General features: G+C 46.7%; 2 protein-coding genes across 7 annotated transcripts; both read left to right on the forward strand.

Annotated features, from left to right (window-relative positions):
* Positions 1 to 373: 373 nt before the first annotated feature.
* LOC125738180 (hyaluronidase-4-like) lies at positions 374 to 5339 on the forward strand. 6 transcript variants are annotated; one of them, XM_049006873.1, is made up of 6 exons: positions 429 to 512; positions 1933 to 1977; positions 2066 to 2916; positions 3876 to 3965; positions 4382 to 4763; positions 5090 to 5339. In XM_049006873.1, exons 3-6 carry the CDS (start codon positions 2182 to 2184, stop codon positions 5221 to 5223), a joined length of 1341 nt encoding a protein of 446 aa, XP_048862830.1. In that variant the 5' UTR covers positions 429 to 512; positions 1933 to 1977; positions 2066 to 2181; the 3' UTR covers positions 5224 to 5339. The 6 variants fall into 6 exon arrangements, with proteins under 6 accessions (XP_048862825.1, XP_048862826.1, XP_048862829.1 ...); XM_049006868.1 differs by having other exon boundaries at positions 374 to 512; positions 1933 to 2916; XM_049006869.1 differs by having other exon boundaries at positions 374 to 512; positions 1933 to 2916; positions 3879 to 3965.
* An 837-nt stretch (positions 5340 to 6176) lies between these two features.
* Positions 6177 to 9921, forward strand: LOC125738182 (hyaluronidase PH-20-like). The gene is made up of 3 exons (XM_049006874.1): positions 6177 to 7798; positions 8016 to 8105; positions 8969 to 9921. The coding sequence occupies exons 1-3, from the start codon at positions 6818 to 6820 to the stop codon at positions 9302 to 9304; spliced, it is 1407 nt and encodes a 468-aa protein (XP_048862831.1). The 5' UTR covers positions 6177 to 6817; the 3' UTR covers positions 9305 to 9921.
* Positions 9922 to 14105: the final 4184 nt, after the last annotated feature.

Consider the following 14105-nt stretch of genomic DNA (forward strand, 5'->3'; position numbering starts at 1 on the left):
AATTTTATATTACAGAGCACGAGATTCGGACTGACCTCCTTCCCGTCGCAGGCACAGAGACCTAACTGCAGAGCCATGCAGTGAATTTGTCTAGAATATCGGCAGCACCGCACTTCCCAGTATTCCCAATACATCAGAACTAAATGGCCACTGAGTCTATGAGTCCCTCCACACCCCCTGCAAGGTGTGCTGGGACAAGTGTGGGATGGGGCAGGATGTGCTTGGGGGGTTTTGGCGGGTGTCCCACCTGCCATGCCGATCGCCGCTCTCTAATCCCGTCGCTGTGGTTCCGTCTCCATCCGCTGTCAGGAAACGCTCCCACTCTACTTTCTCCTCCTGCCTCCCCCCGCCCAGTCCCCCCCCCCCCCCCCCCCCCCCGCCACTGGTAGTGAGTATAAAAGGGCGACGCCCGCTGGCCCTGCCCGACTTGCTGGAATAGCAGGACCGCAAAGCTTCTGGGCAGCCCCCCCCGTCTGGCAGGAGAACCTGCACCGATGCATGCGACTCCGCAGGTAAGACACGCCCACCTGACGTCAGACTCCTGCACTGAAACTACACATCCAGAAAGTTCTAGAAACAGGTGTGAGAAGACTGCTGTAACCTCGGTTTCACAAAAAGAAATGGTTTTTTTTTAAAATGGGCATTTTACTCAACTTTTAACAGTAATGGGTACCTGGGTAACAATTTAAACTAATTTTAAAGTAATTTCAGTCAGTACTTCCATCACCCACATGCCACACTTAATGTGGAATCTACATAGATCCATAAGCATGATGGGCACAGTTTTACATTGAAAGACAAAGTGGTAATTAATTCTACATATAGCAACAATTCAATAATAAATAGTTCAGATATTTTATCAAAGATCCATAGACCACGTAATACCATGTTTCAATGCAAATAATGGAGTAAATTTATTATGGGATATTATCAGGTATTAAACTATTGAAGTGACTTGATCTGTACCGTAACACGAGAAAGTTCATCCTAAGCCGTTTCATTCATCCAGAGGACTTTTTCTGTTCATGGTCTCCATCTCCATAATTATCTCTCCGACTATAATCATCAGCCCAGATATGGCTCAGGATTTAAATTACTGCTTAGAGGCACACGCCTATGTAAATGTTTATACAGCTAGCGCTGCCACCTGGTGGTAAAACGACAGAACATGCAGTAGACGTCACTGGAGGTACAATTTTGCCTGTGAGCTCAGCTGGGAGGCTGTTTAAATAGGAAACGGCTTATTTCTACACTGCCTGGGCACATGTGGGAGGTTTTACATTTCAGAGAGCCGTCCTTTTGCAAGCAGTCTGCTTATGTGCTCCAGTAGGCCTACACTCTCCTGCTCTCCCAATTTATCAGGCTTTAATAATGCTTGCGGAAAACTGACACTGAAAAATCGACAGGTTGCAGCGATGTCCTGTCCTACAAACGGCCTCCATCTCAGCTGCTTCACCCGTCATGCCTTGCTCCATTGTGAACACCCTACTGCAACATTCCTAACCCTAACCCCCCCCCCCCCTCCCCAGCTTCCAGATCCTTCCAGAAACCTGCCTGCTCTAGCGTCAGTAGTGCTTCTATGAATTTAAAAATGTTCCAGTGCACACGTTAAGGAATATTACATGGATTATACCATAATTATACCATCCAGTCTAGCCACTAAAATGAAACATTGCACTAAACCTGAGGACTCAATGAAAGTTAACAGAGGAAAGAAACTTCATTTATTTGCTGATCTGTTTTTCGATGATATGGGAACTTACGTTACGATTATTTGGTTATTGCTAAATGTAGCAGCCAAATATGTTTTCTATAGCTGTCTCAATGTGTTTCTTAACTTTCAAATTTCAGACTTGACTTCAAATAGGACTAGGGTGATTCTCTGCAATTCTTAGCCTTTTAGACTAAATCATGCCAACTGTTCATTGACAGAATGCCTGAGGAAGGAGGAGTAGAAACAGGATGCACTGGGGATTGGTGAGTGGCACGTTTCACCAGCCTATCCCTGCTGCCTCCTCACTGACCTGCATATGGCTGATTTGCCTGATCCCGCCCTCCTTCCCAGCCAAGCCAGCCCAGCTCCCTCTGATTGGCCGCAAGCCTTTTGTGGCAGCCTGGAATGCCCCCTTGGACGTTTGCACCACCCGATACAACGTGAGCATCGACCTTAAGATCTTCCACATGCATGGTAGCCCCCGTGCCGTGAAGACGGGCCAGGATGTCACCATCTTCTATGCCAACCGGCTGGGCTATTACCCCTTCTACACGGAGCAGGGCACCCCCGTCAACGGCGGCCTCCCACAGAACTGCAGCCTGGAGTCCCACCTGCGCAAGGCCAGTCAGGACATCCGTCATTATATCCCTTCTGGAGACTTCAGTGGCCTGGCTGTCATCGACTGGGAGTACTGGCGACCGCAGTGGAGTCGTAACTGGCACCTGAAGGACATCTACCGCAGAAAATCACGGGAGCTGATCCAGGGGACTTACGTCAACGTGACGGAGGCTGAGGTGGAGGAGCTGGCGAGGCACGGGTTCGAGGACAGCGCCACAGCCTTCATGAGAGAGACTCTGCAACTGGGCACGCTCACTCGGCCCCTAGGCCTCTGGGGTTTCTACCTCTACCCCGACTGCCACAATTACCACCTGCACGAGCGTAACTACACAGGCTCCTGCCCCCTGCTGGAGAGTATACGCAACGACGAGCTCCTGTGGCTGTGGAACAGCAGCACGGCGCTATTCCCCTCCGTGGCCATTAGAAGGCGCCACACAGACAGCCCCAGCAACCTGCACTTCTCCCGGTGCCGGGTGCGTGAGTCTCTGCGCATCGCCGGCCTCCCGTCCCTGGACTACGAGCTGCCCGTCTTTGTCTACACACGTCTGTGCTACCGGGATGAACCTCTGGCCTTCCTCACCATGGTAAAAATCACATCACCAAACTAGTGCGAGCACCACCTCTGGTGAAAAGTGAATAGGCAGTTGCTTTAAGATGACAGGAGCAGAACGCCACTGGAGGGTAAAAAAAAACATAACAGGCCCCATCACTAAACACGTGTCTGTGTAAGAGCAGCGCATTCAAAAGTCACACCGTTTTTCCAGCAGTTGCCTGGAAATATTCTGCTGTTCATCATTGCCGAGAAAGGTGTTTTGCAGAAGGTACGCTGACCCCTGGCTTAGAGAGAGTCCAATAGCACCATCTTGTGGATAAACAATGCAGTCCAGCTGAAATGTGGCGCTTCAACACTCGACCAAATCGTCATAACAGGGTACATAATTAATATATTAATTAACAACATAGTCATGGTGAGGTAAAACTGACTTGGAAAACGTCACTCGACTTCACTATATCAAATAAATACAGTTATAACGTTTGTATATTTCACAGAAAAAGTGAGTGAGTAGTTTACAGCAGAGTTCCTCAGATCCGGTCATGGAACACCCTGAAAATCAGTTGATATGTTTCAGCAGGAAAATCTACAAACTGCGTTGCATACCGGCCCTCTAGGACCGGAATTGGGGAACTGTGGTTTACAGTCTGACACATGCAGCCCTGCTACGTTAATTTTTGTACAAGTCAAATAAAAAAATACCCCCGCAAATTTTGCAACTGAAATCCAAAGAATTCATAATATACAACAATCAATATCTTAATAAAGGAACCATATACGTTCATAACAACAAAAGTAGAAATAAGTAAATTATCAACCTTGAACAGAAGAGGGCAGTAGAGCCCATTATGTTAAATATTCATTTTTAATGTTCGCTTTAGTCGTTTCGCGTTAGAAGGTCAACATTTAAAGTAAAAACAAGAAGACCCCTTATTTGTGTTTGCTTACCAGCAAAACACCAGTTTGAGTACCATTCTGCAATCTTTCCAGAAGGATCTGATCCACACCATTGGCGAGAGCGCTGCCCTGGGTGCGGCCGGCTTCGTGATCTGGGGTGACCTCAAGATGACATCCTCCAGAGTAAGTGTCCCTCAGCCGGGCCAATTCCACCTTAGTTGCCCCAACATGGGTAAATACAGACCCGGCGTTCTGACATTTTAGCATACCTATCAGAATAGCATATTCTCCGTTAGACAGCACGCGTAAAATAGAGTTACGTAATGTTCTCCGCTCTTACGTGTGGTTGCCACTTCATCTCATTATCTTGTACCTGCGATATCAATGTGCCAGTCTGCTTTCATCATTATATCAGATCATTATAATTAAAAGTTACTCTGAAATTTGTATAAAATATTTACATTTTATGGGTCATTACAGACCCCCAAGTTTTTAATCTTCTATTAAAGTAACCTATTTGCTACATTTTTTAATTAGAAAGTTTTGCTAAACTTGATTTATTCCGTAAAACGACCGCTTCTCTGTAATCATCTTCCTAGCGCAGCTGCCTGAAGGTGAAATCCTTCGTGCACCGCCAGCTGGGCCGCTACATCGCCAACGTGACTCGGGCGGCGGAGCTGTGCAGCCGTCTACTGTGCAGGAGCAGCGGCCGCTGCGCACGGAGGGACCCGGAGGCGCCGCACTACCTGCACCTCAGCGGTGCCTCCTACCGCATTGCGGCCGCCGCGGACGGAGGCTTCACCGTCACGGGCGCGCATTCGCCGGCCGAGCGCAGGCTACTCGCCGAGCGCTTTCGCTGCCGCTGTTACCGGGGATACGGCGGGGATCGGTGCGACCGGCGCCGGACCTCGGGAGCGACAACCGCCAGGGCTTCGCCTGCGCTCGTCCTGCTCCTCGCTGCCTGCGCCTTGCGCAATGGAGGTTGTCCCATCTTTAGTATATTCCGGCAACACATACTTTTTAAAAAGAAGAGTTTGTTTTTAGTCTGTTATTAAATATTAAAAGTACCAAACGGATGGCAGATTGTTGTTCAGAAAGTACATGTAGGCCTGCCTGCGGTATTACAAAATTACAAGAGAATACGGCAATTTCTGTAGCATCAGTACGGAAATTATTTATAATTTATTTTGGTTAATTTCTTATTAGGATCCCGTCGCCTGAATTTAGTGTGTGTGTGTGTGTGTGTAGAGTTTGCATGTGCTAACTGTGTCACATGGGTTTTTCCCTCGTTGTTCCACAACATGCAGGTAGACGAACTGGCACCCATGAGCTCCCCCTAGCGTCGACCTCTGTATGTGACATGTGTGTGGTCTATGATGGACACGCAGCCCATCCAGTGTGTATTCCTGCCTTGATAGAATATAGGATAAACAGTTTGTGAATGAATGGGTGGGATTTGTGGGGTATATTTGTGTGTCCATTGGCACCTGAGCCACACGTGAAGCCAGTTGACAAACATATACACCAGAGGCACTAAAATGCCATCCCAAGTTTTCATTCAGTTCACTACTATTCTCTTATTTGACAATGATTTTCCCAGGGTCCTGCGCCCTTTCCTCATAGGTTACCAACCCGAACGTCCGTCCGGAGGCGTGGCACGCTAACGTCACGCTGACGTCAGGTTACCGACCCGAACGTCCATCTGGAAGTTTAGCTTGTCAATGTTATACTGATATTAAGTGTCCGACCTAAACGTCCACACGAAGGTGCAGCATGTCAACGTTACGCTGACGTTAGGTTACCGACCCAAACATCCTTTCGAAGGTTCGGCACGATAACATTACACTGACGTTAGCTTTACGTTGGCAAGAAGCCGTCCTCTTCACTTTATACATTCAAACTTCCGTGTCAACATTCCTCGCTGGCGGAAAACTCAGGCCACGGGATCCTGATTTTACTGTTTTTACCCCCCCCGCCGGTATCCACAGCTGCAACTTTTTGCACCCCTATGCTACAGTGACTCACGTCGGCTGGCGCTCCCGTCAGCTGAAACAAACGGTGATCGACACAAGAGTACATGAGTGCGGAAAGCCTGTCAATCTGTCCCAGCCAGGGCGAGAGACAGCAACACAAAGCAGCCTCTGTCACGTTTCCCATGTAGCTAATGACGGCCTGACACACGTGTCTCTTCACAGCATCTTGTTTCCAGCCTCGCTCCATCCCGTTCAGGGTGAACCGGTCGACAAACCACAACATGACACCATGGTGCTTATTCCTCTGCAGCTCCAAGATAAACTTGGCATCATGTCTCGATCATAACAACGCCCAACCCATACCCAAGCGTAAGCAGCTGAGGGGTGGGCTGGGGGGGAGGTATAACGGCCGCCACCCAAGCATGGGGGTCAAAAATAGGCTTGTTTCTGGCCAGCGGTTCATTCGGTTGCTGCCGGTGGCGATGTAAGTCTGCTTGCTCAGACCGCCTGCGTGGATCGAGGCGTTCTCCATCCCCCCGAAATGGCCGAGCGACACAGCGAGCCGGAGAGATGCTCAGGTACTGTATTCATCCTCGTCTGTTCTGTCAGTGGATCCCTCGCGCCGATCGTGACCGAGCCGGGACGGACGCAGGCAGAGCCAGTTCTGTCGAACAGTAGCACTGTATTGAGAAACCCTGCTCCTCGTGCGTAACGAACAGGCCTTGTCAGAGGAACAGGAGAGCCAGGTGAAGTGCGCTTACTATTTTAAAGTGGAATTTAGAGCAGTGGGTGCTGTGTCTGCAGTTGTACGATCGCCACTTCAAATCCCAGAGTTGATAAAAATTATTTCACTGCTTGGTCCCTCAGCAAGGCCCTTAAACCCAATTGTTCCAGAGACTGTATGTCGTTGCCTTTTCAAAGAAATGTACATGTTGCTCTAGGTAAAGTTAATTGTAAATAGAAAAACATTATTGCTGGGAAATCATTCCCTCAAACCTTCATCACTGTCAGTTTCTTCACTGAGCTTCTGTATGAGTCTCACTGATTCAGGTTCCATTGGGCATGTTCACGGTCTTGCGTTCCAACACAAAAGGGGTAAATATGTCCTACCGCACCCCGGCGTGGCAAAGACGTCCTCTGCTGTCGTCCGTCCTCTGTCTGGCACTTCTGGAGACTCTCGGCTCTGCCCGGCTGCTTCCGCCAGCCGCCGCCCCTCTGTTTGATGGGCAGCCCTTTGTGGTCGCGTGGAATGTCCCCACGAGCGTGTGCCAAAGACTCGGAGTGCCGCTGGACACGGCGCCCTTCCAGCTCGTGACCACGCCCGCCAAGGTGGTAGGGCAGCCGCTCATGCTCTTCTACAGCGACCGCCTGGGGCTGTACCCACGGGTGGATGCCATCACCCACCGCCTGCTCCATGGGGGAATCCCCCAGAGGGCTGATCTGCGGGCCAGTCTGGCCAAAGCCCGGGCCGACATCACCCACTACATCACTGCGACCACGGCTCCCGGCCTGGCCGTTATCGACTGGGAAGACTGGCGTCCCTTGTGGGAGAGGAACTGGGGCCCCAAAAGCATTTATCGCTCACTGTCAGTCAGCCATGCTCGCCAGAGGTACCCCTTCCTATCCCCTGAGCAGACAGTCCGCGCAGCCAAGCGCCACTTCCAGGCCGCGGCCCGGAGCTACATGTGCGCCACCCTATCTCTGGCCACCAAGCTCCGGCCAAATTACCAGTGGGGGTACTACCTGTATCCGAACTGCTACAATTATGGCTGGGAAGAAGCGGGCTATACGGGACGCTGCCCCCCAGAGGTGGTGCGGCAGAATGACGACCTTGGGTGGCTATGGGAGAGCAGCACGGCGCTATTCCCTTCTGTTTACCTCACTGCCTCGCTGGGAGGGCGGCGCCACACGGCTCTCTTTGTCCGCCACCGTGTCCAGGAGGCCATGAGGACCGCAACCTTGGCCCGCACCGCCGCCGCCCTCCCCGTCTACGTTTACGCCCGGCCCGTTTTTGTTGATCAGAACCGGCGCTTCCTCAGCCAGGTGAGTCTTTCAGTCAGTACTTCCACCATAAGCTGCTGCTCAACCATCACACTGAGGCCTTTTGAATCAACTCATTTGTTATACAAATTATGCAGCCCGACCTCCCCTCTGCACCACCAACAATAAAAGCATTAATGGTGTCTGTGCCAGCCGTGGACCCGGGGTGCGACGACACGCGGCTGTTTTCCTTTACACCCGCTCCATGCGCCCCCTGCAGGCGGACCTGGTCAGCTGCATCGGGGAGAGTGCGGCCGTGGGGGCGTCGGGGTCCGTGCTGTGGGGGGCCAGTGCCGACTACAACGACACGGTACTTAAACAGAGAGCGATCGCCGACCCCGCTGCCTCGCTCTCTAGCCTCATGCAGACGGGAAGCTTTGGGGTCGCATTTACCAACAGCCGTCAGACGCCACATCGCTCTGCTAAAAACAAAAGGCGAAATGCAGCAAATATCATATTAGATTAACTGCTTACGATCACACTGCCAGCTTCTCGGCGTTCACTGTTTATACAGCTCATTTGGTCCACACATTGCTCTTTATTGCTTTGCTGCTGTTGCTATGCCGATTACACAGGTCTGTCTTTGGCGTTGCTTCCTCTGTTTATCTAAATGTTGCTATTAAACAATCTGCTGTCGCTCGCCGCTGCTATAAATGTTACAGTTACACATTTCACTGTTTGCCGTTACTCTGTCCGTTTACGTTGCCGTTATTACTACACAGCTCGTTGTCAGTGCTTAATTTATCCATTGATGTAACCTGTTATTGTCCGAGTCGCCGTTTGTTGTTACTATGTTAAAGCGGCTATTATCATTACTTTGTTTAAACAGCTGTTATTGCAAGTTTGCTATTACTCCCTCTGTTTACGTTACAGTCATAAGAGTTAGAAAACTTTACTGATCCCAGAGAGAAATTCTAGAACATACGGCTGCCAGCATGGAGAGTACAGACAGACAGTTATGCAATGCCAAAGTCATGGGGCAAGACAGGTCATAAATAGCAAACAAACAAAATGTAACGTAGTGCAAAGAAATCAAAAGGTGCACGTTACACAAACGGAATCCCAGTAAACAGCATAATATAAAATATAAATTAAATACATATGGGGGGGGTTGCTACTCAGCTCACTGTTTGCCCGTGCGCTTCGAGCTGTGAAGTTCTCGCCTCGTTACAGGCCTCCTGTGAAGCGCTCTCCTCGTATCTGTCCTCCACTCTCGGCCCCTACGTCGCCAATGTGACGGCGGCGGCCAGGCTGTGCAGTGCCGCGCTCTGCCAGGGACACGGCCGCTGCCTGCGCCGGCACCATGACGGTGACGACTACCTGCACCTGAATCCCGCCAGCTTCAGCATCCTCCGGTCCGAAGGGGGGTACCTGGCAGTGGGGAGCCCCACGGCCTCAGATCTCGCCGAACTGGCTGACAAATTTACGTGCCAGTGCTATGCTGGGCAGAGCTGCTCGTCTGAGGTATCCCCCAGGCTGCCCCCCAGCCCCATGGTCATTCACGTGTAACTGGGGGCCATCCTAGGAATTTTTTAAAGTGGGGTTGGGGGCATAATTCATACAGCATGTCCAACCTTATCATTAGTCCCTGTACATAGCAATAGGCCTCGTTTGAGCTCCAACATAAATTTTAATGCTCTCTGAGGTGCTCCTCACCTGCTATAAAAATAGTTTAACTATCTTATAAATAGATTACTGTAAAAGATGGATAAAACATCACTTTCACGTGAGCTAGAGTTACATCAACCTTGATTTTGTTTTTTTTTCTTGCAGCTTTTTGTCTTTGACTAAACTTGAAATGAACTGATACATTAAACAATCCATTCAGACACAGATTCAATTATTTGGAAAGAAAAATTCCATGAATGCCAAGCGTATTACCATAAGGTGAGGTTTTATATCCCGGATGCAAATGAGTGCCTTTGCCTTTGATTAATAGCCATTGAATAAATGAATAGATTTTATGCCAAGCAATAAGTATAATATACATTTTTTTGAATATCAATTTATTGCCTGCACTCAGTGAACAGTCCAGCTGAATTTAAAACATACACCCGCAAAATATACCTCGCAAGTTTCCCATTTGAGTGTTTATTCTAGTGTCAGATGATGACATAAGAAAAGCAAAATCTGCCACAAAAAAATTATGAAGCCTTCCGGATTTCTAAGGATTTCCCAGCATGCACCAGGGGGACGCATTCCTGCAGGGGGGGGGGGGGGGGGGGGGGGCTGTACATGCACATACACGTTCCCAAGATGTCCCAAGAACTCCTCTCTGGTCAGACAGCCCATCAAACGAGTCTCAGTTTTCTTTTATTTTTACTTTGGATTAAAACGAAACCATCCGAACCTAACGGTACTAGAAATATATTTTAGGGCTGGTTATCACATATTGTTCTTAATGATTTGACTGGATGGTATAGACACATTCAGTGGCCACTGTATTAGGTGCGTCTAGCCAGTATCAGTTAGGACTCTGTTCTGCCTCCAGATCCTCTTTGGGGACTGATGAATTGAATGTTCAGAGGCTGCACTGAGCTTATGGCCGTCCTGTTAACCGTAACAAGTCTGCTCACCCTCTGACCTCTCTCATTAACAAAGTGTTTTGGGCTAAAGAAATGCAGTAGACTGGATGTTTGTTTGCTTTTTGTTCATCACACCAGTCTCTGTCCACTCCAGACAGAATAATGTGTAAAAATCCCGGGAGAAACACTGGAGCCGCCCTGTCTGGCATGAACAATTGCATCACGTTCAGGATGATTAGAACAGGCACCCAGGCTGTATGTGTATGGAAGATTATAAGCACAAAAATTCAAATGGCAATTCATTTTGCAAAGTGCTTATGCAATCCTTAATTCATTTCATAATGTTTTGAATAAAAAATAGAATGACAATTCACTGAATTGCATTTCGTTTTGCCATGGGCTTTTTGCCTCTTTATTCAAATGGCAATTCATTTGGCAATTGTCAATTCAATATTCAATCAGAGCATGCATTTGTCATTTCAATATTTAATCTGTGCATGTAATTTGAAAATACATTTTGCAATCGGCAATTCAATGTGCAAAGTGCTTATGCAATCCTTAATTCATTTCATAATGTTTTGAATAAAAAATAGAATGACAATTCACTGAATTGCATTTCGTTTTGCCATGGGCTTTTTGCCTCTTTATTCAAATGGCAATGGCGTCCCCGGGAATTGCATTGCATGTTGGGGAGAAAACTCAATTTGCAATTCCCAACTGTCAGACCGCTCATCAAGGTGGACCTTCATTAACGACGTCACTTCCTTGTTTAGGGCCTCGCTACCATTCAACGGATTTGTTCGTTTAGTTAGAATGAGTAAACCCCCTTTATCTTCTTTATTATTTTTTTTAAATTTTTTTATTATTATTTATTATTTTTATTATTTGTAATAATTATAACTAGTTGCACTTTTCCTTATTTGATTGTAACATGCTGATTATATCATTGCAATAACATGCTTTTACCACAGGAGGTGTGATATATTGTTATGTAGACTTTTATAAGTAACTGTTTGTTTGAGTTTGTAATTGTTTTGCTCTAAATAAAGTTCTTTAAAACGTAAAAAAAAAAAAGTTAGAATGAGTAATGGCGGCAGAAGAGCTTGCAGTAAATATTTCTGTCTTAGCAGATGACATGGAAATTAATCGGGTATCAGCAGTAGATGCGTTTGATAGGTTGTTTGTGTTGTCACAGAGGGTAGAGGAACTTACAATCTTAACTGGACTTGATACGAGAAGGGTGCAAACTAATGTAGCTCAGGCGTTACATCAAGTCACGCAGTTGGTTACCCTCTGTGACAACACAAACAACCTATCAAACGCATCTACTGCTGATACCCGATTAATTTCCATGTCATCTGCTAAGGCAGAAATATTTGCTGCAAGCTCTTCAGCCGCCATTACTCATTCTAACTAAACGAACAAATCAATGGTAGCGAGGCCCTAAACAAGGAAGTGACGTCGTTAATGAAGGTCCACCTTGATGAGCGATCTGACAGTTGGGAATTGCAAATTGAGTTTTCTCCCCAACATGCAATGCAATTCCCGGGGACGCCATTGCCATTTGAATAAAGAGGCAAAAAGCCCATGGCAAAACGAAATGCAATTCAGTGAATTGTCATTCTATTTTTTATTCAAAACATTATGAAATGAATTAAGGATTGCATAAGCACTTTGCACATTGAATTGCCGATTGCAAAATGTATTTTCAAATTACATGCACAGATTAAATATTGAAATGACAAATGCATGCTCTGATTGAATATTGAATTGACAATTGCCAAATGAATTGCCATTTGAATAAAGAGGCAAAAAGCCCATGGCAAAACGAAATGCAATTCAGTGAATTGTCATTCTATTTTTTATTCAAAACATTATGAAATGAATTAAGGATTGCATAAGCACTTTGCACATTGAATTGCCGATTGCAAAATGTATTTTCAAATTACATGCACAGATTAAATATTGAAATGACAAATGCATGCTCTGGTTGAATATTGAATTGACAATTGCAAAATGAATTGCCATTTGAATTTTTGTGCTTATAATCTTCCATAGTATGTGGGCATGCTATCTCTGCCTGCTGTGTGTATTTGGGAACAGGCTGCATGCTTCCATCAGCAGGTGTGCCTATTAAACTGACCACTGAGAGTGTATATAAAAGATGGATCATTATCCCTTTCCCAGATTAGAATAAAAATATTTCTATAATGGAACTTTTCCAGATGTGAGCAGTTCAGGCTAAATGCAAGTGCTTCATCAATGTTTAATTTGACAGTGCAGTTTGGACTCTACTGCTTTGGATCCTTCCTGTTTAAAGCACTTCCTGCATGTTATCCTGGCACCTCTACCACATTTTTGTCTTACATAATTTAGCCAGTTCCAGGTGTTCTGGACAAAGTTGTTTATACATATATAGACACACAGACCCGAATGCATTAAGATACTCTCTTCCTCTCCGGATCTGATCCTCAGTATTTTCTCAGAGTCCTCACAGCTATCCCAGGATGCACTGGTGTCAAGACAGAGGAAGAGCTCAGGCACAGAGGAAACATGTAAACTGCACACAGAACAGAGGTGCGATCAGACCCTTGGCGTGACACAGGGGTGCGAGACACAGCTTCACCCTGACACCACATCATGGTGTAATTTACTGCATAGGTGGTACCATTCCTGCTTTCTGTATCAACCAATATGGCGGAAAGAACTGACATAAGAATCCCTTCCGTTAACTACTTGTACCTGACACACAAACCGAGAAGCTGACTGACAGATACTGGCCAGCAGACAGGCGGGCAAAATGGAGTCTAAACGAAACCCAGGACCAGAGTCAGAGGGGAACTGCAACAGGAAGTCATGCAAAACAAAGAATGTTTGGTGATGGCGATGAACACACAGGACCACACAGAGCTCAAGGGAGGAGGAGGCTGTGCGCGCACACACACACACACACACACACACACACACACACACACACACACACACACACACACACACACACACGTGGTGGCTAATCTGGAACAGGTGACCGCAATGTTCAGCCAAGATGCACCCCTACCCGGCCCTAACCTTAACAATAAACAGGCAAACAAAACACAAGATTTTGGCATTTTCAGTTTTTTGATTGCAGTCACAGGTTTTTATAAAACAAAGTTTAACCTTCTGGGGACAGAAAAATGGTCCCAACAAAAACAAAATAATAAGTTTTTATCACATTGTGGGGACATTTTGTCACCAAAATGTAATGTATACATGACACCTCCCCGACACACACACACACACACACACACACACACACACACACACACACACACACCTGAGGTCCTAGTACATTTACAGCCCAGCTGGACAGGAGAGAGTGAGAGAGGATGTAAGAAATGCATATAAAAGAACATACAATAAAAAACAGATTATCCATGTCTGAATACATGGCATGTTCATGGGTCATATAAAAAGACGTTTGGTATATAATTTATTTTCTAAACCACTGGAATCTGTCTCACTCGCGCACTCCCCTGGGCTTGTTGTTATAAAAAGCACAAGTTTGAGTATCTTACAGTCTCTTAACTATACATCTACAGCATCAGGAATATCCAGGAATTCTAACCCAGAATAAATGTGGCTGAAAAACTGAGATCCAACCAGAATTTATTCTTCAAAATAAAACAAAAATTTCTTTGTCCATGTTTCAGTATTTGGATAGGAAATTACTTTAAAGCCATTTAAATGCATTGGGGTACAGTGCTACCCCAAGCAGCACTAATGGGACAGCCCACCAAGTTAAG

This window comes from Brienomyrus brachyistius, chromosome 3 (assembly GCF_023856365.1).
Source record: "Brienomyrus brachyistius isolate T26 chromosome 3, BBRACH_0.4, whole genome shotgun sequence".
NCBI classification, from domain to species: Eukaryota; Metazoa; Chordata; class Actinopteri; order Osteoglossiformes; family Mormyridae; genus Brienomyrus; species Brienomyrus brachyistius.

Coding starts and splice junctions, on each gene's coding strand:
- LOC125738180 (XM_049006868.1), top strand. CDS start 1,963: ATGCACTGGGGATTGGTGAGTGGCACGTTTCACCAGCCTATCCCTGCT. Junction 2,917..3,875: donor CTCTGGCCTTCCTCACCATG/GTAAAAATCACA, acceptor CAATCTTTCCAG/AAGGATCTGATCCACACCAT. Junction 3,966..4,381: donor TCAAGATGACATCCTCCAGA/GTAAGTGTCCCT, acceptor TCATCTTCCTAG/CGCAGCTGCCTGAAGGTGAA.
- LOC125738182 (XM_049006874.1), top strand. CDS start 6,818: ATGTTCACGGTCTTGCGTTCCAACACAAAAGGGGTAAATATGTCCTAC. Junction 7,799..8,015: donor ACCGGCGCTTCCTCAGCCAG/GTGAGTCTTTCA, acceptor CGCCCCCTGCAG/GCGGACCTGGTCAGCTGCAT. Junction 8,106..8,968: donor GTGCCGACTACAACGACACG/GTACTTAAACAG, acceptor GCCTCGTTACAG/GCCTCCTGTGAAGCGCTCTC.